Source organism: Cladophialophora immunda (genome assembly GCF_000835495.1).
Source record: "Cladophialophora immunda strain CBS 83496 unplaced genomic scaffold supercont1.3, whole genome shotgun sequence".
Lineage (NCBI taxonomy): Eukaryota > Fungi > Ascomycota > Eurotiomycetes > Chaetothyriales > Herpotrichiellaceae > Cladophialophora > Cladophialophora immunda.
The window spans coordinates 4151412-4178013 of NW_015622543.1; the positions used below are offsets into that span (position 1 = coordinate 4151412).

A 26602-nucleotide genomic window follows, 5' to 3' on the forward strand; every position below is an offset into this window, starting at 1 on the left:
CTTTCCGGGTCGAGGCGTCGTAGTAATTGTTGCTCGTGCTCTGAATCAGGCTGGATGTTCCTGGGCTGTGTCAGCGGACGGCACTGGCGATGAAGCGAGGCGCTTTCTGGTAGGAGGCTAATGTACAATTTGAAGTTTCCGATCGCTATTGATACAGAGGCAATAAGATTAGCCTCGAGAATGTGCAAACCAGACCCAGCTTAAGGTCGTGAAAATTTCTCGAGAGAAATTTGTGACCTTTTGTATGTTCTGGGATAAGGCTCTGGGCACTATGCATGTGCATGGAATGCTTTGGGGCCTGGTGGATGGGATTGTTGATGGTGTGCTCCCAAAGAAAGATAGACGCAATCGGGTTCTTCATCCGACCTCTACGGACGATCCACTAGAAGCGTGATGGAGCAATCCATCCACTATGTTCAGCTTTGGCCATTTGTCCCAATACGTTTGAGAGTGGAATGGAGGGCACAAGACCAAGTGCGAAAACACGGGGACGCGGTTGGATGTCCATGCTCGGCGATTGCAATGCGACCTATCAATCCTTACTGGTCAGCAGGGATGTCGATTTGTCCAGGAGGGAGGGGCATGGGCAAAACGGAGGCTGCTCGAATAGGAACATCAACACCGGAGGCTCACGAAGTCGCTCAACCAGCAGATGTTTCTTCTTTTTCTTCCAGTGACCACCAGTTTTCGGCAAGGGCAAGCCCAAAAGGAGGGAGCGAATGAGATGGGGGAGAGCAGGATGATGGACAAGACAGGAGACAAGGGCATGCGCCACATTTTCTCTTGGTCCTCGATCTGCCTGGGGAATATTGACTATTGATAGATTTCGATGTTGTGAAGCTGCGATCGGGCTAATCATCAGGCTGAAACTCTGCTGCAATAACGAAGAATGATTGTCAATATCGTCATTGCAATACTGACCCTTTTTTCTGAAGCCTGTAGTAGCAATGACAGAGCGGTTGCTGATCGGGGGTTGAGTGTGTGAGAGAAAATGAAAGACTGTACAAGGAAATCCCATTCGGCTGTGGGATCTTAGCCGTGTGTTCGGGGTCAGTCAGGGTCACGTATCTCCCCTAGGCTTCTATTCACACACCATCACATTTCTGCAATATTTGGCGACCATGATTCGAAGGCGGACTGTGGATTATGTCTGGTCCCTGGTTTTTGGACTCAACGCGTTTGCCCCATGATTGGCCTCTGACCCCCGATTTAAACTGACTCGCAGCTGGGCCTGGGGTTCAGGGACCTGATCGACTCGGAGACAGGGATTTTGACGGGTTGGTCTGCTACACAGAATATGCTTGGGGGAGCAGAGATCTGGTGTAACCTGCCATGAGGCCGTCACCATTGTGCTGCCGGCTCCCATGGTGGGATCATGGAAGGAATCAGGGTTGTCCGGCGAGAGGACTTAGCTTAGGGCGCTGGACGTAGGATGCAAGAGCGAACCAAAATAGAATGCAGAGCGGTGTACTTGGGGTGGACTGTCCCGCATGTTTGCTTTGCAATCATCAACGAACTCGTGTTTCGCAGACCGCCTGTGGTTCATTTCTTGCGAGGCGACAACGCGCAAACCCCAGCATCCCGCCAACATGTATCGCAGCTAAGCTGGCCGAGGGTAGGGAGGAGACCAGGGGAGCAAATGCTTCAGCGGAACCGCGCGAACCCCACGGAATGAGGCAACCCCCGTTATGCATGCTGGTCGAGGAAAGGAAATAGGTCCGCCATCTGATCAGGGCCCTCCTGCAGGCAGTTGATGCATCGTTTTTCTTGCTCAAGCTCAAGTGGGATTAGCCGAAAGCCAGAGCGAGGGGCAATGCGAGGGGCCGGGCTCAATGCAAGATACTGGATGCTGTTTACGGGGGGACGACAGAGACGGGGAGTGGGTGATCTGTTGAGAAGACCCAAGGTGTTTGGGGGGGCTTTGGTGTGAGGTTACGAGACAGTTTGAGGTGAATCCGAGAAAAATGATTCAATAGGTTCACGAATCGGACGCCGGAACCATGAACCGCTGCACGCCCCAATGCAGCAGTTTTAGCTAGCGAAGCAGGACCCATGCCGGGAATGGTCATGCTACGCACATCCTTACTTGGCCTGACTAGCCCACTGCTAGCCCTCCTATACTTAAAGTTTGGCTGGTAGCTGCCCCCTCGGGTGCCCTCCTAACAGGCCCCCGAGCCCCCCCCCCCAATCTGAGTGCAACCGGCTCCTCGCCATGCTTAACCCGAACTTGTAATCCGCCCAACCAACCGTGACGTCTTCCAGCTGGGCTTGGCATCAAGCCCTTCAGATGCCCGCAGCCTGTAGACCGAGCATCCACGACCATCTCAACACCCTGCTCGCCTTCTGTTCATTGCGCTACACTGCGTACTCCGTACAGCACTCCCATCTCACTTGCCCCTGTCAGTTGTCGATGCTCTCGCTTACGTCAATTTGCGAATTCTGTTCTGTTAGATGGCCCTCTTCCCGCCCGATGTGCGCGACTCTGCACTCATAGATCGACTGCGCGATCAGGCTGTTCGATGAGCCTCTTGATTACGCCTGTGCGTCACCCGCCGATCCTCATCCCGTGTGACACTCCTCCTAGTCACACAATCGCCTCAGGTTGCCTCGTATAGCCGCCTTCCCGTCCTGGAATGTTTGCCTACTGTCCACCCCGGCGCCCCGCTCAGACTTCCCTACCTCCTCCCTGGTCGATGCCATGCGTTTGGGTCATTCCAAGAGGAGGGCGCTTCGGGAGCCTCTGCCTTGGGTGCCAGACCCTTGGTTCTGGGAAGACTGTGTGATCGGCATCTGCACGTCCATTCGCTTCCTTTCGCTTTTTGAACATCGAGCAACCAAGTCCAATGGAGTTGCTGGTATTTCAAATCTTCAACCATCCTATGCCGTTGCGGGACCCCTCCGTGTCGGAGACTTCTCTCAAGATCGAGCTATCCCCTGCATCTTCGCACCCGTTCAACTGTCGGAATATGCACCGTCGACATCACTTACCTTCAAGCGTGAGCGATGCCTGGCCTAAAATTCGCTCGCAACGCCCTCTGCGGACAAAGACAAAACTTCGTATGCACTACTTGGGCTACGGAAGACCCATTTCACTAGTTTCTCTCGCTTTGGGGACCTATTATCAATGTCCAACCTCGAGGTGGCTTCCATCATGATTGTCACCTAGGCACGGTCCAAGATCCGAAGTGTCATTTTGTGCGCCACAAATACTGCCCCTGTCATGGCCCCTGCCACCAAGCAGACTGTTTGTGACTTGTCAAGCCCGACCAAATACCGAGCCCAAGTTGATGCCCTGCAGCATTCATGCTCTCTCCGGTTAATGGCTTTTGACGGGATCACTCGCCAACGCTCGAGTGAGTTACTGTCTCACCCTGGTGCCGCACAGCTGGGCCTTTGGATGCACAAAGTTGCTGCACGTTTGGCTCGTGCACTGCCAATCTGATTTTCCTTCGACAATGATGTTCGTGTACGGCGTGGCTGCTCCGCAACATACGACCCCCTTGAAGTGGATCAAGCACGGGTTCATCTTAGAGGCAACTTAGTCCCTGGGCGGCCTCAACCTCAGCCGAGAGGGTTGGCTTTCAAGAAGCTCTCTCTGTTCTTGGGCGCCCTGTGGGGGAGGAGAAACATGGCTCAGCTTCTTGGACTACCAAGCCGCCACACGACGACTCTGGGATGGCGCAATCCGCATTGGTCGCTTACCGGATATCATACGAAGTCGCTTGCCGCACCAACTTTGTGACATCCCCGTGACGGCGTCCGGCCCACCCCCTAGATTCATGATGCTAGCTTACAACGACCATAGATCCGATCTATCGCTGCAGAGCACTCTCAGTCTGGTCACGGCCATCCTTCCTCACTTGGGCCATGCCGCCGCGTCATCCCACCAATCTGACATTGTCGATGTGGAAAGATGGGTCTGTTGAAAAGGAGGAAATCAAGTCACCAGGCCGATCGGCTTGCTGGTGCCCGAACTGGGATACGATCGATCCATCCCCGGACTGCAGAGAACAGAAATACTCGATTTGGAACTTTCTGATCCCCCATGCTTCTTCTTCGGCTCATGGTTCCACTAGTCGGGCGCTTGGAGGCCCCTGGACGCACGACTCGGTGTACGAACTGGTCATTCATCCATTACGTTATATCTCAAAATCCAGTCTTTCCAGCAAATAGGACAACAGGGTTTTTGCACAAAGCCACAAAGTTGGCTAACACTAGGACGTACTCGTGACACTTCGTAAACACCAACTCCAGGTCTCCATCAGACTCCACTTCGATATACCTGACTGCCACCGTTTCTCAGCCGTACCGTCTCTCTTCTCTGCAGAACATGGAGAGCGCGGGCCAACGCTGCTTCACTGTAACCTCGCCCCTGAACAAATTCCCGCTTGAGAGTGGCGAGACTCGTGCTCCAGCCGATCGGCAGCCGCCTCCTGAGCTCTTCTTCTACCTTGCTCACTTCTTCCATCAGCTCTCTGTTTCCGCTCATTCCGCCAGCACCTTCTCCTTGAGAGACGGCGTCCATGGTGCTGGCGAGGAAGAGACGGATTGCTTCATCGACGTGGTGTTCCTCTGCCACGGCTGACAAGGTGAGCTTTGCAAGTGATTCTGTGATGCGAATAATAGCTTCAAGTTGACGGACAGTGATAGGAATGGAGGATCGGACATTGCTGTTGGCCTCGGCTCGAGCTACTCGATTCCGAATCGAGACGAAGTGCGACGAGAGCTTTTCTGCTGCGCCGGGTGACAATCTAGGGGCACAACGTCTGGAAAAAGTTGTCAGTTGGTTGTTCATGAATCCACACAGGGGAACAAATGCCACTTACGACTTGCAGAAGCTGATATACCGCTTCATCTTCTCCACGGGAATTTCGACCTCGGCCTGCTCCTCAACGCCCTGGTTGCCCATGTGGATACCCATGACGTGCTTTGCTATCTTTTCGTCGCGAGTTCTATCATGGTCGTCTCTTACGATGAAGATCATGTCGAAACGAGATAATATGGTGGTCTGAAAGTCGATATTCTCTCCTGGAGATTTGAGGTCATCGTAGCGCCCGAAGATGGGATTTGCAGCCGCAAGGACCGATGTGCGGGCGTTGAGGATGGTGGTGATGCCAGCTTTCGCGATGGAGATTGTCTGCTGCTCCATTGCCTCGTGGATTGCCACTCGATCTTCGTCACGCATCTTGTCAAACTCGTCGATACAGACCACACCACCGTCCGCAAGGACCATGGCTCCTCCTTCCAGGTAGAATTCTCGTGTTTGTGTGTCTCGTTGCACCGAGGCAGTCAGACCAGCTGCCGATGAGCCCTTTCCGGAAGTGTAGATCGCAATGGGAGACACCTTTTCGACAAACTTGAGGAGTTGAGATTTTGCCGTACCTGGATCACCTAGGAGGAGGACATTGATGTCGCCTCTCAGTTTCATGCCGTCTGGGAGAATCTTTTTCGAGCCGCCCATCAACAGGCATGCAATGGCTTTCTTGATATCCACGTTTCCATAAATTGACGGAGCAATACACCGCGCGAATCGCTCGTAGAGATCGGGTAATCTCGATATTTCTTCAAACTCTTGAACTTCCTCGTCTGAAAATGAGGCCCCAGTGGCTGTATGATCTACGTCGGTTTGAATGCCCACTGCCCTCAAATACGGTTGTCTTAACGCAACTGCACTATCCTTTTTGTTCCCCTTGTTCTGCTGATAGATCGAAAATACGCCCATCACTGTACACCTCGATCCCGGCACGACTCGGTTCGTCAGGTAACGGTCCGCAGAGACTGCGATGTGGCGCGGCAATTCACCCACAGGGACTTGGTCTGGCGCTTCCTGCAACTTTATGATCTGCTGATCAATAAACTGGGAGGATTCGTGGACCACGAAATAGGGGTCCAAGGGACACGGGTCCCCCGACTCCTGGCCGGGGACTTTTGTCCGCCCGCACTGGCGGGGCAGTGTGATGCCCGAGAAGCCGCCCTCGACATGGAGTTGCTGCGTGTGTTCGCAGCCGCGGCACTGGATCGTCACGAGGGTAGCCTTTGACGACAGCGTGGACGCGCCGATGATGATGCCCGGGATGCGGACGAGGTGCGAGACGTTCACGGCAGTCAGATCGCGGATCGAGATGTGCGCGACGCTCGAGTGGAGCAGGAGCTGGTGTTGCGGAAGCTGGATGTCGCGGTCGTGCGGGAACACGATCCGCTGTGTGCACTGTTTCAAGGCCGCTTCGAACAAGGGTATCACGTCCGCAGGCTCGCTCGTGAGCCGGTGCGCCAGCTCTTCATTGTACGAGATCAGGTGGGCAAGGTCGACGTCGCAGTAGTACTGCTTGACGAGGACGTTTTGTCGCAGCTGGTCCCGGTAGATGTAAACGCCGTCGAGTTGGAATGCGAGGATGAAATCCCTGAGTTTTTGCTGGAGTTCGGTGCGCGGTTCGCCGAGCTGATCGTTGTGCGCAGGAAGGACCGAGAGGGAGTAGGCGGAGCGGGAGTCGAGGGCCATGCTGGACAATCTTGTTGAGACTGCTCGTTGGTGTTGATGAGGGAGGGAAAGAAGTTGCGCATTGAATGTCCGCAGTGCTAAGGGGTGAGGGGGCAGTGTCAGTGCCAGAATTGCGGGTGGACGCGTCGACGCGTTCCTCGACGCGTTTAATTGATTTTTGGGCGCGTGCAGCCCCGAAGAACAGCCGGGGACGACGCCTTGTCTACTCCTCCATCCCTCTGCCCACTCATATCGTATCGAATCGTCGTTCTACCTCAGATCAACGCAATATTCATTGGCCCGCCATCGTCTAATCTCTTTCAGGCACAGTCTCAGTCGACCTGTATCCTCCTCATGCTGTTCATACACTTAAGCTGGTTAGGTACTTGTCGGAGAGCCTCCGGTGGTTCGTCATAGGTAGGTTTGAAGCCGATCTAACCGTCTGATATGCGGGGAAAGGCCAGCAGGTATCGGTGTACGGAGGAGAACTCGGTTCATTGTCCGATATCACCTTTTTTTTTGGAGAGGGTTCTTTTCCTTTTTGTCAATTGTTCACAATATGGAGCAGCAAGTCCTTCGCCACATCTGATGGGAATATGGCGAAGCATGAACAGCTCGAAGTTGACAACAGAGGCGTCCTACAGCGCACTCGCACAGCGACAGACTGGGATGGACCTAGTGATCCCGACAACCCTCGAAACTTCTCTCTGCTCCGCCGAATATCCTCCACATTGGCCGTCACCTTTCTAGCCTTTGTGAGCACGCTGGCAGCCTCACTCTACAGTCCAGCGCATGAGGATGTCTCAAGGCGATTTGGTGTGTCGGACGAGGTCGCCATCCTTCCTCTATCGATGTATAATTTCGGCCTGGCTTTTGGACCTCCGATAGGAGCTCCTCTGAGCGAGACGTTCGGTCGCAAAACAGTCTTCTTGACCACCACCCCAATATTCGCTCTCTTCACTCTTGGGGCAGGCTTTTCTCAAGGGCCGGCATCATTGATTGTTTGTAGATTCTTTGCCGGAGTGTTTGCCTCGCCAGCGATCAGCAATGCCTCGGCCACCATCGTTGACTATACCGCTGGACGTTATAGGGCTGTCTCGTTAGCATTCTACTATTCTATACCTTTCTTCGGGGCAGTATTTGGGTATGCCCCTACCTAACTTATAGAAATATTAATGCTAACTCCCACATAGGCCTCTCCTCGGAGGGTTCGTTGTCGAGACCAGAGGCTGGCGCTGGACACAATGGGTTACACTCTTCTTCATTGTCACGTTTTACATCCCGATCATATTCACCAAGGAAACCTATAAGAAGACCATCCTTCAACGGCGAGCCAAGAGGCTCCATGTCCAAGGCCCACCTCAACAACGCCGGTCAATTCCTGCCGCAATCAGATACTTCTTGACAACCCTGTTTCTTCGCCCCATCCACATGCTGGTAACCGAGCCGATCGTCACCATTGTATGCCTGTATAACGGCTTTCTCTTTGGCTTGATGTACACCTTCGTCGTCGCTTCGCCCTGGGTTTTCCAACGCTACTACGGCTTTTCGCTGACAGGCCAGTCGTTGTCATTTCTTGGTCTGATGGGGGGTACTGCTCTTGCGCCCTGTCCGCTAATTCTGGTCGACACGTACATCTACCAACCGCGCCTGAAACAGTTTCGCGCTGAAAATTCGGGAGCTGACGAGCGGTTTCCGCCGGAACATCGCCTTTATCCGAGCATGATCGCATCCTTCATTCTTCCTGGCTGCCTGTTGATATTTGCATGGACAGCACACGCTGAAGTCCATTGGATCGTGCCGATAATTTTCCAGGGTATGGCATTCACCGCCACTGTGATGGTTTATGCGTCGATGAATCTATTCATGGTCGACGCCTACGGGCCGCTTTACGGTGCATCAGCTGCTGGTGCTGCCATGTTGTCGAGATACGGTCTTTCAGCTGCATTTCCCCTCTTTGCTCTAAAGTTCTACAAAGCACTCGGCGTGGGATGGGCGACTTCGATCCTGGCCTTCTGCACCTTGATAATGGCGCCGATGCCTTGGATGTTCTGGCGGCATGGGGAGTTGTTGAGAGCCAAGACGAAGTATGAAACAAGCACATGATGGAGACTGACAAATGCTGCATCTCATTTGGCGTAATTGAGCGAGCAAAGTGTGAAATAGCGAGGCGTCTCCCTTCAACAACAAGGCTTCTCAACATTACCAGCGACAAAATTCGGGGGCCGAAGTGATGGACCTTGGCGGCTTCACCATCTCGAACGACCTTTGCGCCTCTGTTATTAACCGAGTTTTCGACCTCCATCCAGCGACCATGGACCACTTGCCCACTACATCATCCGAATTTGCCCATGGAGAAATTCCCTTTCTGTTTTAAGAAAGATTGCCCTTTCATCTACGACAACCAAAATTGGACAGCGTAACCTGTTCGCACAGGTTGGGAGCGGGATTCATTCTTAGACGGAGACTTCACTAATCGAGGGCGCAATACTACGAAGCAGGCGGCTTCGCTTCTACAGGCCTGGCTCTATTTTGGCATGATACACTGTGTTACAGGGATACCAGTTGACACCCTTGATTCCATTCGAATAACCGACCGCGGAGACCAAGTGGTGAGTTCAAGAAACTCAGCTGCTACATATCTCGATGGAAACAGGCAGCCAATGAATGGCCCAAGGACGAGGAATCAGCTTGCACGGTTGCCACCGACAGCTCAGTCAAATCGGTGGTAGATGCGCTTAGCATGTATCTCGGATATAGGACTCCACCATCAGATACGGTCATACTTTCGACCAACATCCTTCACAGGACGCTCATGTGCGCCAAAAGGGCAATACTAACGCAAAGCGATTTTGAGCCACGCCTGGCCTAGTTCCAGGGTTCTCGCGAAGTCATCGAAAATCAGCTCTACGAGTGAGGGTGGTGCAAAGAGACGTTGCAAGACACCACGAAGGTCAGTCATGTCTGGGGATGTATTTCGCCCTTTCGGTTGGTCGCCGACTCGTCTCGCGGAACCATTCGGATTGCCTGATCACGGAGTGCCTGGCACTACAAGTCGACCATGCGACATACGAAAGCCAGCATACCGACCTGGACTGTGACTGCACACATCTAGGAGTCGATGTCGCGGGAGTGTGTTCTTGATCAACCGGGGGGAAAACTCCGCTTTTGACACTTTCTCGATCCGCTTCCGGTGTACAGCAACCCCGAGTAGATGTGGGTACGGACAGCGAGTATGTCTGCATTTCACACGTCTGGGCCAACGGGTTTCGCAATCTACTTGCCAATCCGCTACCTCTTTGTCAACTGATCCAGCTGCAGAACCGCGTTAATGACCTCTACAGTCGTGGTCCTGCTGACGACCACGTTCTATTCTGGATACATACGCTCTGTGTACCGGTGCAACCAGAAAACACTGCGACCAGGAGATGTGCTATACTTTCCATGGGGAAGAACTACGAAGAGGTAGCCAAAGTGCTCGTTGTCGACGTGGAGCTTCTGAAGTCGACGACTGCTGGGTTACCCGCGGAAGAAATTGCCACGAGGATCTCATACAGTGTCTGGTGGTCACGGCTGTGGACACTTCAAGAGGCCGTGTTCGCCACGGAATTCCAATTCCAATTCCAAAACACCGGGCTGGACGGGAAAGATCTGGTGGGACGTAGCGATGCTGCTCGCGACGTGCCAGACTGGATGGTTGGCGTTACCCCTCCAGCGCCTTGGGACCCCCGTGCCAACACCGACGATTATCTCGGAGAGGACGCCCACGACAAGAATGACATTAAAAAGGACGACGGCCTGAAGCCCATCGTCGGCGCGTCTCAGATTCAACAAGGCATTCGCCAGAGCCAGGGTGAAGAAGACGGGCTCCAAGGTCAATATCTCGGCCGAGCTAAACACCTTTTGCACGGCCGCCACAAGCCAGCTCTACGGAGCTGAATTTGCCAGAAAGGATCGGGCCGGAAGATTTGGATGCAGTTTCCGCATTTCCTGGTAGAGCAGTGTTGTTTCTCGGTTTCAGGCCGACTCAAACTAATCCCATTCCATAGACTTGACCACCTTCCTGACGGTGCTCAAAATGGTGTGTCTGCCAGGGACGTTGGCCGGTCTCCTCTCAACGACGATGGCGGCGGCGACGGCGTCGACGTCGACGACTTTCGGCGATAATGTAGCTGGGGATGTGCTTTTGTGAAGGTGGTCTCTTGGGTTCTATCAAGCCCCTATGAATTGGCTGCCTGGAAGAGACGTGGTGACTTTATGTGGTATGAAAATACATTGTGTTGTCAATCTATGTGCATTTATTCTCCCCTCGTTGCCGCATCCATCATTCTGGCCCGCTACGCCAGCTCGTCACGTATACTTGGTCCGAACGCCACAGATTTTCGATGGCGATCGGGGAAAAAGCCCGTCTTTTGTCCGCCGGAACCTGTCGATTCAGGTAGGACTCTGAATCCATGGCCGATCCCCAAACAGAGGACCGACCCCTGCACAAATCATCGCAAACTCCAGCTCCCCCGGCACTCTTATATTCGGGATCTCGCCAGTCCTTCCGAGCCGACGATCGAGATTAACCTCTTAAGCACCTCACCCTGTAGGCAGCCGGGGTGTATTATCAGCATCATCCAAGGGTGCTTGATCAGTCTTGGGGCCGTTGCCTTTGGCACCTTCTTGTTCGGGCCCTGTATGCCCGTAGCGCTGGGTATTTTCCGTGAATGGCCAATAAGCACCGGGCTTTTCCTGAGGCAGAATCCTGGCGGTTTGATCAAAGTACCGTGGCTTCAAAGTCGGGGGGTGGGTAGGGGGGGAAAAAAAAAGGGAACCCGCGCTGTAACGAAGTGACCCAGAAAACACCGAGCGTGTTTTTACCACAAATCCAAAAAAACATCCCGGCGTCTGAAGCTGCAAACCCACCAAGTTTCCCGCTCCCATCCCTCAACTGATCGCGCCGCTGAACAGTTTCGCCGCAAGCTCGCTCAGAATGCGAGCTTTCTGGCCCTGGTCGAGCGCCTGGAACACCTCGTAGACCGACTTGCCTTGCTTGTCACGGATCGCCCCCATCCTGCTGCCCGCGGCGGCGCCCGTGACCATCCCGACCGAGTTGCCGACGATGAAACCAAGAACACCGCCCGAGATACCCCCGGCGATGGTCCAGAAGCGCTTGGTGGGGGTGTGAGTGTCGTCGGCCAGGTCGTCCTCCTGCATCATCTCCTCGAACGCGCCCTTGAACTGTTCATTCGCAAACTGGTCTTCCTGGGTGTCTCCCGCGGGACGGCCGAAGCCGAACATGTTGAACCAAGACTGCGCTCCCGCCTGGGGAGGAGGAGGTCTTGGTATTTCTTCATCGGCCGACTCGTCAAAGCTCGCGGTGCCGTGGAATCGCCTTGCTTCGTCGTACTCTCGCCGCCTCGTGGGCTCCGAGAGGGTGTAGTAGGCGTCATTGATCTTTTGGAACATTTTCGTCCGCTTGGGACGCTCGTCCGAGTCGGCCGCAACCCGATCTGGATGCCATCTGCCAGTTGCCGGTTAGCCATGAAGGAGAATGTCGGTGTTCAAGAACAGAGATTGCAGAGATGGCATTCCATCGTTCCAGACCCTGACAGAGAGACTTACTTCAGCGCCGCTTTCTTGTAAGCTCTCTTGATCGCTTCCTGGTCGCTTTCGGGCGCAACTTCGAGTATGGAGTCTCCTTCCAGTCAGCATCAATTTATCTTCCTGGCTGGGTAGTACTTACAATAATCGGGTAGTTCTGACATGTCGAGACACCTGGCGAGCCTGGGCCTCCCAGACTCGAGGTCGCTTTGCTTGGACCTGGAATTGGAATTGCTAGGCAGCGAGCGGAATCTTAAATCACAGGGACAGACAGGTCAATGACCTAGTTGGCGGGGATAGGGGAGGTTCATACGGTAATAATAATGGCGCGCATCAGGCTGACTACCTATTCAAACGATGAGTCGCAGAGAGGAATGGCACGAAGAGTGCCTGCGTTTTGCTCGCAGCCTATGACGAGCCACGGGTCGATGACGTCGACATTTTTGCCCTAGAAGCCACAGTGGCTTGAGGCAGATGGAGACTTCCCCTCCCTTAATAGATGGAGGACCCGGCGTGGCGTCGAGAAATGATTGGGTTCGGCGTCGACCACATGTCAGATCGTGCCGCACTCATCTCTACATGAGCCTTGGTGGGCCGAGGCTGGCTGTCATTATACAACAGAGAGCTCGGAATGCTTTGAGGATCAAACATCTGTTGTCATCAAAGTTTAAAGCCAGATCCAAAACCATGTCAACATTGATCTGACCCTTCCTCTATTCAAGCAATACAACTCAAGTTCGTTTCATCATTAATATCGTTGTCATGGCCACTCCAACCCCTGATAAAAGCTCTGTTTTTCTGGCCCTCGATCACTTTTGACGAGCATGTCGACAGCGGCGAAAGTGACCAAAGATAGCTGCACTTGCGCCAACAAGCAGCCAGGCGAACAAGATCGGAAGAGCGCGATGGAGCACGGGCACTGCACCATGGGACCAAATATCTGTTAAAAGAGAATATGCCTCGTTGTCCGGGAGTGCATAGCCCCAGTGATAAAATGTTGGATTGAGCTCGAGGGGGCTGACGGAGCTCGACAAGTTGAGCACGATCCAGGTGAGAATAAAGAATGGCATGACAGGGACAGGCCAGAACGCGGCCGCCGTGTCGACGACAACAAAGTGGACCGTGTGAAGCAACCAAAAGGTCATCCATGTCAGGCCAAACTGCTTCCCGTCCACTGACCATGTTTCCCGGAATGCCCAGATGTACCCGGTCATGCCGAGTGCGGAGAGGAGGGTGTAACCAAAGGCAAATGCCACGCGGAAGATCCCAGTTGTGGTAGCGGGCACATTTTTGTATATTCCCAGTTCATCAGAGAGTCCGTTCAGGATCAACACAAAAAAGAATTGTTCGAGCACCGGCATCACCATCGTCGCCGTATTGTACAGAAGCCGGGTTGGATTTGTGGTTTCCATGATGTTCATAGCGGAGATGCCGATCGGATGGAACAGGACCTGCACGGCGGCGCTGTTGTTTCGGTCCAGATTCCGCAGTGCGGTTTGGCCTCGTCTGTGGTGATATTCCTGTTCGGCAGCCTGCGCCAGCAGCTCGAAATTGGACATCAACGCTTCGTCCGAGAACGGAGGGTACCTAACCTCGTTCCAGATGTATGTCAGAGCATCAGAGGGCTGGTAGGTCTGCGCCGCCTGGCCACCAGTAAGGGCACGGGAAAGTCTCGCCGAAGCATTCGCGTTGACCACAAAAGCCGCCCAGTATGATCCCGAGCGGACGGCGTCCACTGCCTCGGAGACAGAATGCAGTTCGCTCTCGGAAGGCTTCTCGAGCGAAGGGAAATCGAGGCCTTGAAGGCTCTCATAAGCACTGTTTACTGAGTCGCCAATCACGCCACCGTCAAGGTCCAACCACAAAACATTCAACGACGAGACGCGGCTGTTCGAACCCCACAGAGATCCATAGAGGTACGACAAGTTTCCCAGGAAAAGCAATTGCAGCAAGACAAAGACAGCCCCAATCTTGAGAAAGAACGACTTCCGGGTGTGCTGCCAAAAGTCCTCCTCCCTTTTGTCCCCTAGTTCCGCATGCAGGGAGTGGTAGGATGTCTTCTCTGGAATGACTGAACGGCGACTGTTGGTACGCAGAAGGTGGAAAGGGGCTCGTACGGGCTGCGGCTCGGCATGGTAGGAAGTCTTCGACGAGGTGATCGTCGAACCAAAGCTGTCGGTGCGGAGCAGGAAGGGAGCTCTGTCTGGCAGGGCATCGGAACGGTGGGACAGCTTCGATGGAGCAGTCGAGCTGATGCTCTCCTCGTCGGGCAGGAGAGGGGCTCGAAACGGCCCGATCTGGTACTGGATAGGCATGTTTGGAGCTTTGAGACCCGACGGGCGCTGGCAACAACAGGACGCCGCGACGAGCCCAACACCACGGGCTCTTCTTAAATACACCGTCAACAGAGAAGTATCCATGTGAATGTGTCTTTCTTTAGAAATCCCATATTGCGTCTGATTGGACCTGAAATCCGTGCCTGCATCATCCCTCATCCCAGAAAGGCCGCGGGGATTGCCCGAAATGGACGGAGAGGATCGCTGCACAACTGCTTCGGCTGGAATACAGTGCTTGAAAATAGAAGGATATGAATCCAATCCACAGTCTCCGGTGTTGCAGGGTCATCTGCAGCTTGCTGGAGTCAGTAATGGTCTACATCCTTTGACTCGCCGGATGAGTGGGCTGCGTAGGCTGAGCCTTCCAAGTCACCCACCCGTCGGTCAATCAACAAGAAGATGCATCTGGACGAATGCGCGTTCTGACATGGGCAGGTCTGAAGAAGCATCGCTGTCTAACTCCGAGTCGTCGCGCTGATGCCAGGGTAGGTGAAAGCAATAGATGGTCGAGTCTGAAGGGAACGACGATTTGAAAGACTGTGCGAGGTCTTTCCGGCCCCCCAAAATGGCGGGCGGCTTCTTCGACACGTCGAGGAGTGAACCCGCAACAAAATGTATCATGAAGGCAAGAACGTCCACCTGGATCCGTGTTGAGCAAGAAAGGTGAAGAGTCACGGAGCAATGTTTGCAGGCATGTCTCTTGCCTGGGGCTCACCATTCAACTCGTTGTCAAACCAGAGGTCGTATTGTACAGTTGAAATAGAAATTACGTATCTAAGTCGTGCCGCGTTCTAGATTTTGTCTTATCCTTCGTCATGTCCAATGTCATCGTCGGCGGGCGAATACCGGCCTCGCCCAGTTCTTCATTTGCAAAATCTCCGCCAGCGCCGAACAAATGTTCAGCCAGCCGTGGTTGAACCGCCAGAATTCCCAGTCCTCGCTTTTGATTCATTATCGCCTTTCGCTTTCCGTGGTGCTCGGCTTTCGTTTCCAAACTCCTGATTAATGTACAAGAACGGCGTTCGAAATAGACAAGACAGCTAGGTCAAAATCGGAATCGACCGATACCCCATCTTTTCTGCCGCCCGAGGTCATTGTGTTCCGCGGGATATTTTGAGAGAGCGGACTGGATGTGGGAACCCTGACCGCCGGTCATGTTAGTCCCACGATACCCTTGGGTGGCGGGGTTGTCAGAAGAATCGTCGTTTTGATATGTGGTTGCATTCTGATCCGTAGTAATCGGTGCCGGTCCTTGATCAAGAGGGGGTAGACCGCCGTTCCTTCCCGCCTCCTTTTCAAGTTCCGCTTCCCTTTCTCTCCAGCCTTGAGGAACGTGGCGCTTCGACCGTACCGAAGGCCAGAGGTCGAGGAGGAAGGAGAGAACGTAGAAGGTGAAGATGAGGGCAACGATCCATTCAAACACGGCGGCCACGTTTTCGTGGTTGTTCCAGGATGTCGAGGCAAAGACGATGGCAAGGGCGATCTCGAGGATGATGAAGGTGAGTTTGATCCAGAAAGAAATCCGCAGGACGCGGTGCTGGCGGTAGTGGATGCCGAGTCGTTGGTATTCGGCACAAAGGAAGATGGCTGAGATGATGTATCCGCCGATGAAGAGGAGCAAACACCCGTCATGGACTTTGTGGTGATGGTAGGTGTCGAAGATTGACAGGAGGATCAGACCGAGAGTGCCTGCGATGGCGAAGAAGATGGCGCAGCTGGAGAGCGCGGATTGGACGCGCGAGGTGTTGGGTGCCAGCCGGCCATAGTGCCGAAGCCAGCGCTCTGACATGAAGCCCAGGTCGAGGAACACGGTGGTGATGACAGCGCCGGTGATGAAGAGTGGTTTCAACCCAAATGCCCCAATGTCGGAAATGTAGGCGATGTGTTGATTGGGGCTCATCGACGCTAGGTGAGGATGTCCGTTGGCTTCCCAGGAGCAGAACATGGCCAGCAGCATGCCGAGCCACCTGGGTGAGGAAGGTTAGTGACAATGGTCAACAGGATTGAGCGACGACAAAACGTACATGCCCGCCGAGATGACGGGGAACCACCAGGCACTGAGCCACCACATGTTGGTCTGTAGTTGGGGAAATTCGCTAAAGAGGTCGGCCGAGTTGAGGTCCAAAGGGCGAAGGTGGGGGGAGTAGTCAGAGGGCGAGAGTACGAGTAGGGAATCGAAGAACAGGTCCGTCTGGTGACAACAAGAGAAAGCAGGGCAATATGAAGGAAACGATATGTACGGGGCTCACTCAATGCGGGACGCTCACGCTCACGGGAGGCTAATGCTTGTGATTAAGTAACGTGTTGTCACCGGAGATCGACCATGCCATACTACATCATTCTAGGAAATCGTGAGGCAATGACGGAGATATTCCAGTTGCATTTGCATGGGGGACGACACACAAGGGCTACCTGATTGGCCCAGGTCAAGCGTAGACTGCTCACAGCGGATCCCATCGATATAGCAAAAAGACGCAGCCTCAGAATCGGAGGGAACGAGATCCGGAAAGGGCTCGTGTGCCATGCCTCCCTGGGCATTAACGGCGTCCGGGGGGAAGGGACATGGACGGATATAACGGCGAGGCATAAGCCACTGCCCACTGCCCCCTGCCCACTGCCCAGTGGAACGAGCGATTCCAGTCGGTCAGAGGTGAAGTTCAGATGTGAAGGCGAAAAGACAGACGCCTCGTTATGCACGACGTCATCGGTGCTTGCGAGAGATTTATGGGAAGGTGGGGAACAGGACCTGCCAGACATCCAATCACAGTCAGACCTTGGCATCTTCCGCGGCCTCCCGAGCCTCTAGAAAGATGACGACATGGCATAGTCTCGGGCTCCTCTCGCGCATCTCTCACTTTCCCCTGATCATCCCGTTCTTGGGAACCGAGTACGAGTCTGTCGTTGCCGAATTTCCACCATCCAAAAAAGACGCACTTGGCGGCGACACGGTCGTACAATATGAAATACTAGCTGATCCAACCACAATGCTCAGACTTCATCTTACCAAAGCATCGGTCAATCTGACCTCGCTTCCTCCAGAGCTTTTCCTAGAGCCTAGCTGTTGATAAGTAATGCGACGTAGAAAACTTGGTCTCTCAGCTAGCCGTTCCCGCTCACTGACCGCTCCTGCTTCAGTAGCTTGAATGACTGTGCAGCTGCTAGCAGCCTTCCCTTCAGAGAGAATCTCCGACGACTTCCCGTCTGGGTGTGGACAATAGGTCAGCACCGTATCTCGACTGCCGACAATGTGCTGACCAAGCCTTTATCATGCAGGGCGCCCCATTACCTGGATGGGGCAAGTGTAGACTCTGGGGTGCATCCGACACAGAGCCTGAATCGCTGTACCACGGTACAAGTTAACCGCAGGATAAAAGGGTGTCCCCCTCCAAGAACCCGACAAAAGGAAGCTCTTTGTACTGCTTCAACCATCTCCGCTTGAGCTGTCCTCATGGCAAGTGGGAGCTGTACCACGGCGCTGTCCGTTGTTGGTGGCAGCCACGACTTGTCGGATGGGTGCGCTGGCTTTGGTCATGAGAATATGCTGGGGCTCAATGAACCCGCTCGTCGACGAAAAATAGGCAAGTACCTCTGAGGTTCCTCTGCGTGTCGCGGAATGCGTTGCATTCTGTTCTACGATGGACTGACCCTAAGAATGCTGCGAACACGATCGGCTTGCTCGGGATCCACGCCGATTCGGACCAGGTAGGTGGGCAGGCCGCCATAAGTGGTATCGAGGTGCTGGACAATCTTCTCGCAGAAGTCTGGCGGACATTTGGCAAACGACTCATCAAGACCAATGCTTTCGATCTCTTTCATCCTTTCCCCTTTCTCCGGCTCGAGTTCTGATTCAGACTTGACATAGTCCTGGCTGACGGCATCCATATCAATGTGGCACAACAGCAGCACCAGCAGTATTATAATTCCCGTTCTGTCCTTGCCTTGTGTGCAGTTGACCATGACAGGCCATGCTGTGTCCTCGGCGAGAACGTCAAACACCTGCTTGATCTCAGGGTGGCTGTGGTCGAGGGTGTCGATTCCCAGGCCGACGAGCCCTCGCGGTAGCATCAACTCCTTTCCCAGCACCGATATCCCTTCTGTTCGGTAGCCCAAAGCCATCAAGAACACCAGCTTGGCGAAGCTGGTGTACTTCAGCTGCCAGATGAGATGCCGTTCAAAGCCTTTGCCGTTGAGATTGATTTGCGCGTATCGGATGCCAGGTATTTGGACCGGGGCAGCGACGGTCTCGTTGGACGAAGGCATCACCGCTGGTTGTGCCACCACAGCAGCTTCAGCCCGTTTCTTTGCGGCATTGATGTGTTCTGTTTTGGAGCGAAGGTCAATGATGGTCTTGATCTTGTACTCGTTGACCAGGACGTCGCGGTCGGGCGCACTGGCGTCGTCTGGTCGTGCACTCCTGAAAAGGAGACCCGGCCGGAGAGCTCGAGCTCCCAGGATGGAGTTGATGTGAGCTCCCACATCCCGAAAATTGAGCAGGTTATCAAACCGAGGTGCAGGGGAAGAATCCATGATGGCGACCGACTCTACCAAGGTTGGAGGAGTGGAGACGAGTTCAGACGGTACGGAGTGGTACTTCTGGCGGGTTGGCAAAAAAACAAGGTGTTGGAAGTTGACGGCGGCGCACCATCCACCACTTTGCTTTCCCACTGCATGTCATTGTGGGGCACACCAAGGAGCTCTGGGGGGTAACTAGAACGGTGAGTTTCCTTGGTCCCTGCCTCGGTCCCCCCTGGCCTAGGTGCCTAGCTAGCTAGATGGCTGGGAAGGTACCACATGGGCGCCACAAGAGCTCGAGCTGCTGGCCTTCCTCCTCATCCCTCTCCTCTCCTCCTCCTCCTCCTCCTACTGATAATCGAGCGGCGGATAAGCGACGGGTCCGATCCAGAATGGGGTACGGCCATGGGCCATGGCTATCGGCATCGTGTGCCTTTTGCCCCTCCATTTGCTGCTCTCCTCGCATGAACGGTTCCCCAACCAGAAACAAAGAGTACCGTCTGTGGTAGGAAAACTGAATTTCCTACAACCGACACACCACCCAAACTGTATGTAGGCGAGATCACCCATATAAGGGTCTTATAAGGGTCTCTAGGTGGGCTATCTAGTAGCGGGAGCAACTCTCCCTCGAATCCTATTGGCATGACGTAGGTGGTAATAGGGACAATGGGATGACATACACAAGCGCAGCTCTTGGTCATGACGGTGGTGGACGGTGGACGGTGGACGGTGGTGACGGACGGGTTTCCACTGCCGTATGGGATGGGCGACCCTGGACCTCCCAAGCAACCTTGGGGACCTTGATGAGCGAGCGGCACGCCACTGGGCCTTCTGCAGCTCTTCTTTTGGTTTTATTCCTCTTCCGCTGATCTGAAATGCAAGCAGAGCTCCTTCTGCTGTATTATCCCTCACTCTGTCTCTCGTTTTCCGCACCGAGAACCGCCATTCTCCATGCCGTGGTAGATTCTTGACTGCGTTGTTGCTTGCGCGACCGTCCGCCCGCCCGCCTGCTTCCAGCACCTATCGATTACCCCGAGAACGCACGCAAGGGGGGGCCAAGCATGTCGGCCAGCGTTGCCCATGCTCATCCCCATCCGAGCAGCTTCACCCCCTCGGACAAGCTTGAAGACCAAGGTCAGTCAACCACTTTCTTGCACGACTCGAGCTTCCTGGCAAGCTGACGTGGTGTATGTAGCTGCTTCTGCGGCATTGTCTGTCGCTCGAGACACTCCCACCACCAAGCACAGCACCTCTTCAGTCCTCGACCAGGAAGGTCGGCTATCTGCTGCCAGTGCGTCAACCCCGCCCTTGATCGCCATCCACAGATTCTCCAAAAACCACCCCCTCGCATTCATGTTGCAAAACTAACTGCCGCCCCAGGTGCTGCGCTGTCTCTGAAATACGCGCGAGCTCAAGATCTTCCCTCGTTTCCTTCCACTGGCGGAGTCAAACTCGCATCCGCTGGCGCCGCGGCGAGCCTCGCAGAATCCAACAAGAAACCCATCCAGCTTTGGACACCCGGGGCCATCCCCCACGCGAACACGGCTGCCTATCGAGCAAAAGACTATGAAATGGAGCCTCTGTGGAAGCCAGAACTGAGCCGGGCGGGTTCCCAGGCGGCATTGGCTGCCCATCGGGACGCTGCACCGGTGGACGTCTGGAGGGCTCCGGAGACAGAGCAGGGTCATTCTGCCGCATCGTCGGCCTTACAGAACCCCAAATCTCCCCCACCCATCACCGAGAGAAACGTGTCGAGCGATGGGCGACAAAAGGCACTCTTGGCCGCAACTGCATCCTTGAAGGGTGGCAGACGGCGAGCAGAATCCGCTCCGACACGACCCGCGCCAGCGCCCGTTCACTCTGCCTGGGCCATCAAGGCTGCGACGTCATCTCAGAACGTGAGACCTCCGCTATCACCAAGCCCACCGTCCACGAGCGAATTGTCGGGCGCCGACGCTGCCAGGGTCCAAAATATGGCCAGGACCAACGTCTCCAGACAGATGTACACATCCAATCCACCGGTCGCAATAGAAGTGGAAGAAAGGAGAAGGCAAGAAATGCTCCGCGCCTCTGCGGTCGCCATGGCCAGAAAGATGTTCGCCATTCAGCAGGCTCAGATCGATGAGGCAAGGGGAATCCACCGTTCACAGAGTCACTACGCTGCATACACTGCCCGACGGCGCGCACAATCAGACGCCGCAAATCAGCCTGCAACCACTGACAATGTGCCACGCTACGAAAACCTAGAAGAAGCCGCTCGGAGATTGGCCCAGGAGCGGCTCGCCAAGCTACACGACGAACACGCCGAGTATCGGCAGTACTATGGACAACAGACTGCGCCGCCTAGGTCGCGGCTTACATTACGGCGCGGCCGGCGGACGTCTGACATTCGAGAAGACTCCGACTCCGACCTGGAAGAGTCACGCAAGATCCGGGCACAAATGTCTTTGTTCCAGGGCAAGCTCGCCGAGGTCGACAGCAAGAAGCGACAAGCCGATCGAGATGCATTGCTTGCAGTGGCACACAAGAACGTGACGGCTCGGATGAATGCAATGGATGAAAAGGTCTTTTCCGAAACCGGCAAAACCACCCCCCAACAACGTGAGCTGTGGGAGCGCCAGGCCCGAGAGAGGGCTCAGCGTGAAAGTGACGACAGGTTGCTTCATGTGGGGAAGGTTCACATTGGGGGTGGCAAGTATCTTGAGCAGTCTGAGATTGAAGCAATTGCCAAAGCTCGACTGCAACCGACCCTAGACGAGATCACCGAAAAAGCCGAGCAACAAAGGGCCAGGGATGAGGAACTTAGATTGGAACAAGAGAGGCTCAAGGCCGAGCAAGAAGCCGAGAAGAAACGGCAGGCAGACATCAAAGCAGAACAAAAAGCGGTCGTCGGTGAGTTTGTAATCGCACTCTAGAGCCCATCACTTGCTGACTCTTCTCAGATCGTGAAAAAGCCGAACAAAAGGCACAAAAAGCAGAAGAGAGACGGGTTCAGCAAGAGCAGAAGCATGAAGAGAGACGTCAGCGCACTGAACAAAAGGCCACTGAGAAAAAAGCCCGAGGCGAGGCAAGTGCCGCGGAAAGGGAGCGTCGGCGAACGGAGAAGGAAGAAAAGAGACAGACTGAACTTGGCAAAACTCGATTCCTCCCACTCCCAAGCTTCCTCGGAAGAGGCGCTGTTGCAGCTGGAGCTGCCGCAGGTGCGGCAACAGCTGCAGCTGTCGAGGGCGCCGCAGACGTTGTTGGAGGAGGAGCAAGAACCCTGACAGGAGCGACTGCACTCCCAGCGACCATGACGGCCGAAGATGGCGAGCTCGCCGGTGAAACTGTGCACGACCAAGTGACCTTGGATCCAAATGAAGCCGCTCATGCGGTGGCTGCGGCAGACACAGAGGCCACTCAGCAACCGGCCGAAGAGCCGACGGCCATTCAGCCCGCAGACGAGGAGATTGGGCCGAAGGACGACGACATTGGAACGACTCCGTACTCCGGGACCACCCCGCCGCAGGAGCCCACATCGCCAACGTCACCGACGTTCTCGACTTCACCGACTTCGCCTTCAAAGCGAGATTCGCGGGTGAAGACCTGGTTTAAGAGATTCAGGGCGGGAAGTAAAACAGAGAACGAACTTCCGGAGCCCGCCGCGGCAACTGAAGGGGAGCCAAGAGAAAATGTAGGCACGGTTGGCCAGACAGCCGAGCCGATCAAGGAAGAAGACCAAGCCGCCACGGATTCCATTCGAGATGTTGCACTCGCAGGCCGGAGCGACAACGAGACGGACGACATGTACGGCGGATCTGTCAAGCCCTACGGAAGAGTCTCACCGATCCCCAATGAGAGCGCTGGGCCCGGCCCCGCAGTCACCACTGGCGGTGCAAATGAACGAGACATTAGTCCTCCATCTGACACCTCGTCGGTAAGAGAAGAGCCGTACGTGATTGCCGCAGACGTGGCTTCCTCCAAATACTCGACTGAACACGCCGGGTCGAAGCGAGACTCAGGCTTCGATCAACTTGCCACGCTGACGGACGAGGATGAGGAACCCCGGGGCAGGAAAGGTTTTCGGGAGAGATTTCTGAAGAAGGTTATCCCTGGACGAGACAAAGAGAAGGAGAAGCAGAAGCCCGGACCTTCAGAGAGCGCAGCAGCCCCAGTCTCGGCCCCAGTTCCACCCACAACCACCACTGAACATACAGCACCCGAACCGCAACCACAAGGCCAAGGCGAGACGCAAGAAGCAGGCGGAGGTCACGCCAATTCAGACGAGCACATCCTCGCCGAAACGGAACCTATGCGCGAAAAGGTGCAGGAGCCCTCAACCACATCCACTGAAGCAACGGGAAACACAACCGTCACAGGCGCTACGACACCTGCACTAACGCACGCGCAGACGAATGGGGATGATGAGGAGGACTTTGAAGAGGCCAGAGATACCTTTGACGAAGGCCGGCTAGTGAGTGCGTCGAAGGTTGACAGCGGGGCGGCGCGACTGGTCGATGTCGCGGGTCCGATGAGTGGGAAGAAGAGTGAGGAGAAGGCTAGAGAGGGAAGTAGGTTTACGGAGGAGTTGTAGATCGCTCCACCGTGGGAATGGCGACGACGAGAAAGAGAAGGGAGCAGGGCCGGCTCATACCAGTCAAAAGGAGAGATCCGCGGGGAGATGGCGAATCCAGAATGCAACCAGGGCATACAGGCCAAAATGACTGGCAAGTGTATGTATGACGGATCTCATGCAAGGAAGGGACCTTTCTTTGTTTTGTCTTTGGTACCATGTGGGAAAGCGAAAACGGACGGTACTACGAGGGCACGACGCAATGTTCAGGATACGATTGATTGATATACACGCGGGGCGCAGCGCCGCGCAACGCACCCATGTTTGGTCTCTGTCATGTTTGATGCACGCTTGGTCTGAAAATGCTCTCGTTATTATGCTGCCACGCTATGCTATGCTATGCTATGCTTTGATCAATTCCACACTCCTCGTCTTGGGTGCTTTAATAGTGAAATGCGAATGCGCTGTTGATTGATGTGTGCTCGATCGACTCTCCCCAGATGGCCTCTGATAGCCCCTCTAGTGGCCTCTAATGCTGCTGATTACATTTCAGGTACAGGTTGCTTGCGTCTTCGCGGCTCACTATCCGTGTATGCATGTTGTACGCCCTGTTACTGCCCTGTCCATATCGTCCGAAATGGTCATGAAATCGTGTCTGCCCGTGCACGTCGGTCATTTATTTCCTCCATACTCGCCCAACTCCAGGGTATCATCATTCAATATGTATATAGGTCGGAGCTTCTGTCCACCGGACAATGTATCGAAGTGGAAATTCTTGTTGCGACCACATCCAATGCGATTAATCAAGCTTTCCCGCTGGGAAACACGACCCACTGACTCTGTGCTTTACCTTCTCTTAGCTCGATGATCGCTTCACAATTTGACCTTTCCCATCTTTACAGTCTCCCATTCCTTCTTCTTAAAAGGCTCATAGCGCTGGCTGTTTGGCCTCAAGAAGAACAACCTGTCTTCGCCGACCTTTTCCGGATTAACTCCTTCCTGCCTGAGGACATGTTTTTGCTGTTTGTTATTTCCCGTCGCCATGACTTGCGTCACTACTCGAAGAAACACGGGCACCGCATATCTAGGCAAACTGTTCCTCGCGTAAGTGGCTAGACTTTCGAGTAGAGTTTCTGGAACAGGCGTCGTGCTGGAGCTGATGTCTTTGAGCAAAACAGCGGCGCACCCTGCGCGGCCTTCGTGATGAGGTATTGCCACCCCGTAGACATTCGCTTCAAGAACAGCTGAATGTTCACCCAGGACCTGGGCTACTTCGGCGGTGGACACGTTCTCGCTGCGCCAACGGAAGGTATCGCCGATTCGATCCATGAACCAGGTGCGTCCTTCACTGTCGAGTTTGATCACGTCTCCCGAACGGAACCAAGCGTCGCCCTTCTTCAGTACGTCTCTCAAGATCTTGGAGTCACTAGCCTTCTTGTTGCCAAAATACCCTTGGTACTTGGCACCAATGTCTGCAGGGTCGACCTTGTAGAGTAGTTCGCCTGGTTCACCCCGAGGTACGGGGATACAAAACCCTGTCTTGGGATCTCGGTAAGGCGCTTCTGTTTCCCAGTCCACTTTGACGATGGTCTGCCTCAACTTCATGAGCAGACTGCCCAGAAGACCAGCTTGGCCTATTGCGCCTGACGAGAAAGTGTTGCGTGAGATGTTGAAGCTCGCGCCGGCGGATTCGGTGGCGCCATAGAACTCGGCCACCGTCTCAACTCCAAACCGTGCGCGGAATTTGTCCCATACATCTGGTCGAAGGCCGTTACCGAACGCGAGACGCACTTTGTGTTTTGTGCGGTCATCTGCCTGAGGTGGCACGGCGAGCAGGTAACGCAGGGTTTCTCCGACGTATTGGATGGCCGTGGCGTCTGCCGCGATCACCTCGTCCCAAAAGTTTGAGACGGAGAATTTGTGGCCCAGCACCAACGTACACCCTCGGATAAGACAGCAGTGGAAGCCCAGTTGGAAGGCGGAGGCGTGATACAGTGGCATAGAAGTGTAATACCTGTCTGGATTGGATGATGTGACGGGGCGAAGATTTATCCAGCGCGAAACAAGACCGGAGCCAACAACCGTACGGTCCCAAGGCACGATTGCCGCCTTCGGAAGACCGGTCGTCCCCGACGTCGATATCAGGACGCATGGAGCACGGCCGACCACACCAGATCGAGCAGAGTCAGGTGCACGGTAGGGAGGGAAGTATTTCAGAGACGATTGGAGGCCGGTGGTCAAAACGGCCACCTCCAGAGGGAACGCGTTGTTGCGGAAATTGGGGGCAGAGAAAACGCTCTTCGTCTCCTCGGTCAGGACTTTGGACTCAATTTCAGGATCAACAATCAACAGTCTCGCAGAGGAGGTTTTCACGCTGTGGACGAACGAGGTCGAGGTCAGGTTGTAGTTGATAAAGGCCGGCAGGGCGCCCAAGGACCACAAAGCCATGGCCAGGAAGAGGAATTGAGGGGAATTCATAAAGTCCATGGCGACGATCTCGCCTGGAAGGACAGAGTGAGTGGTGTGCAGGTATCCCGCATAGCGCAGTACCATGTCGTATGTCTGTTTGAAGGTCCATGTCTTGCCCTGGTAGATGATGAAGGCCTTGTCTGCGACTTTTGGATTGTGCGCATGCCCTTCGAGAAGGTAGAAGGAGTTGGCCCGATCTGCTGCCTCTCTCTTTGCAAAGGCTCTCTGGGACGCAAGTAAACTGAGGATGAGCTCCAAGTCGACCGAGACTCGCCAGCGGGCATTGAGGTAGGCTAGTCCGGCCAAAGCAGTCGGCGCTGCGAGGGCTGCGGTGGAGGCTGGCACTGTGAGGTTGAATTGCAGCGGTCAGTGTTCAATGGCCTGTGACGTAGTCTTATGTAGATCGATGGGGAGTACACTTACAGGCAAGAGCCATGGTCGCAAGACAGCGGATGGACGGATTCGAGTTATGGAGGAGTGGGAGAGGGACAACAAGGGCTTCGCGCCATGGATCTCAAGGTCCGCCCACCATCCATTATATGGCCAGAACCAAGCACAACACTTGGTCCGAGTCGAGACGGAGCTTCCCAAGAACGGTCGCGGACGAAACTGCAGTTTGGAGCTTGGTGTCGATTCGCGTGGCTTGCGACCTGCATCGCTGGTGGG

General features: G+C 54.6%; 9 protein-coding genes across 9 annotated transcripts; 3 read left to right on the forward strand and 6 right to left on the reverse strand.

Annotated features, from left to right (window-relative positions):
- The first annotated feature begins 2705 nt into the window (after positions 1-2705).
- Positions 2706-4181, forward strand: PV07_05850 (uncharacterized protein). The gene is made up of 2 exons (XM_016392771.1): positions 2706-3757; positions 3806-4181. The coding sequence occupies exon 1, from the start codon at positions 2844-2846 to the stop codon at positions 3153-3155; it is 312 nt and encodes a 103-aa protein (XP_016250290.1). The 5' UTR covers positions 2706-2843; the 3' UTR covers positions 3156-3757; positions 3806-4181.
- Positions 4044-6571, reverse strand: PV07_05851 (uncharacterized protein). Its single transcript, XM_016392772.1, has 2 exons — positions 4827-6571; positions 4044-4766 (listed from the first exon to the last, which is right to left on the reverse strand). Exons 1-2 carry the CDS (start codon positions 6497-6499, stop codon positions 4262-4264), a joined length of 2178 nt encoding a protein of 725 aa, XP_016250291.1. The 5' UTR covers positions 6500-6571; the 3' UTR covers positions 4044-4261.
- Positions 6572-9922: 3351 nt separating this feature from the next.
- PV07_05852 (uncharacterized protein) lies at positions 9923-10758 on the forward strand (the record flags this gene model as incomplete). Its single annotated transcript, XM_016392773.1, has 1 exon — positions 9923-10758. One exon carries the CDS (start codon positions 9923-9925, stop codon positions 10415-10417), a length of 495 nt encoding a protein of 164 aa, XP_016250292.1. The 3' UTR covers positions 10418-10758.
- PV07_05853 (uncharacterized protein) lies at positions 10702-12427 on the reverse strand. The gene is made up of 3 exons (XM_016392774.1): positions 12210-12427; positions 12089-12161; positions 10702-11987 (listed from the first exon to the last, which is right to left on the reverse strand). Exons 1-3 carry the CDS (start codon positions 12229-12231, stop codon positions 11411-11413), a joined length of 672 nt encoding a protein of 223 aa, XP_016250293.1. The 5' UTR covers positions 12232-12427; the 3' UTR covers positions 10702-11410.
- Positions 12428-12728: 301 nt separating this feature from the next.
- PV07_05854 (uncharacterized protein) lies at positions 12729-14382 on the reverse strand (the record flags this gene model as incomplete). The annotated part of the gene is made up of 1 exon (XM_016392775.1): positions 12729-14382. One exon carries the CDS (start codon positions 14380-14382, stop codon positions 12877-12879), a length of 1506 nt encoding a protein of 501 aa, XP_016250294.1. The 3' UTR covers positions 12729-12876.
- A 622-nt stretch (positions 14383-15004) lies between these two features.
- On the reverse strand, positions 15005-16652 carry PV07_05855 (uncharacterized protein). The gene is made up of 2 exons (XM_016392776.1): positions 16428-16652; positions 15005-16370 (listed from the first exon to the last, which is right to left on the reverse strand). Exons 1-2 carry the CDS (start codon positions 16472-16474, stop codon positions 15449-15451), a joined length of 969 nt encoding a protein of 322 aa, XP_016250295.1. The 5' UTR covers positions 16475-16652; the 3' UTR covers positions 15005-15448.
- Positions 16653-17193: 541 nt separating this feature from the next.
- On the reverse strand, positions 17194-19442 carry PV07_05856 (uncharacterized protein). Its single transcript, XM_016392777.1, has one exon. The coding sequence runs from the start codon at positions 18928-18930 to the stop codon at positions 18034-18036; it is 897 nt and encodes a 298-aa protein (XP_016250296.1). The 5' UTR covers positions 18931-19442; the 3' UTR covers positions 17194-18033.
- A 337-nt stretch (positions 19443-19779) lies between these two features.
- Positions 19780-23902, forward strand: PV07_05857 (uncharacterized protein). The gene is made up of 4 exons (XM_016392778.1): positions 19780-20049; positions 20111-20206; positions 20296-21807; positions 21858-23902. Exons 1-4 carry the CDS (start codon positions 19977-19979, stop codon positions 23486-23488), a joined length of 3312 nt encoding a protein of 1103 aa, XP_016250297.1. The 5' UTR covers positions 19780-19976; the 3' UTR covers positions 23489-23902.
- On the reverse strand, positions 23854-26586 carry PV07_05858 (uncharacterized protein). Its single transcript, XM_016392779.1, has 2 exons — positions 26360-26586; positions 23854-26280 (listed from the first exon to the last, which is right to left on the reverse strand). Exons 1-2 carry the CDS (start codon positions 26370-26372, stop codon positions 24341-24343), a joined length of 1953 nt encoding a protein of 650 aa, XP_016250298.1. The 5' UTR covers positions 26373-26586; the 3' UTR covers positions 23854-24340.
- Positions 26587-26602: the final 16 nt, after the last annotated feature.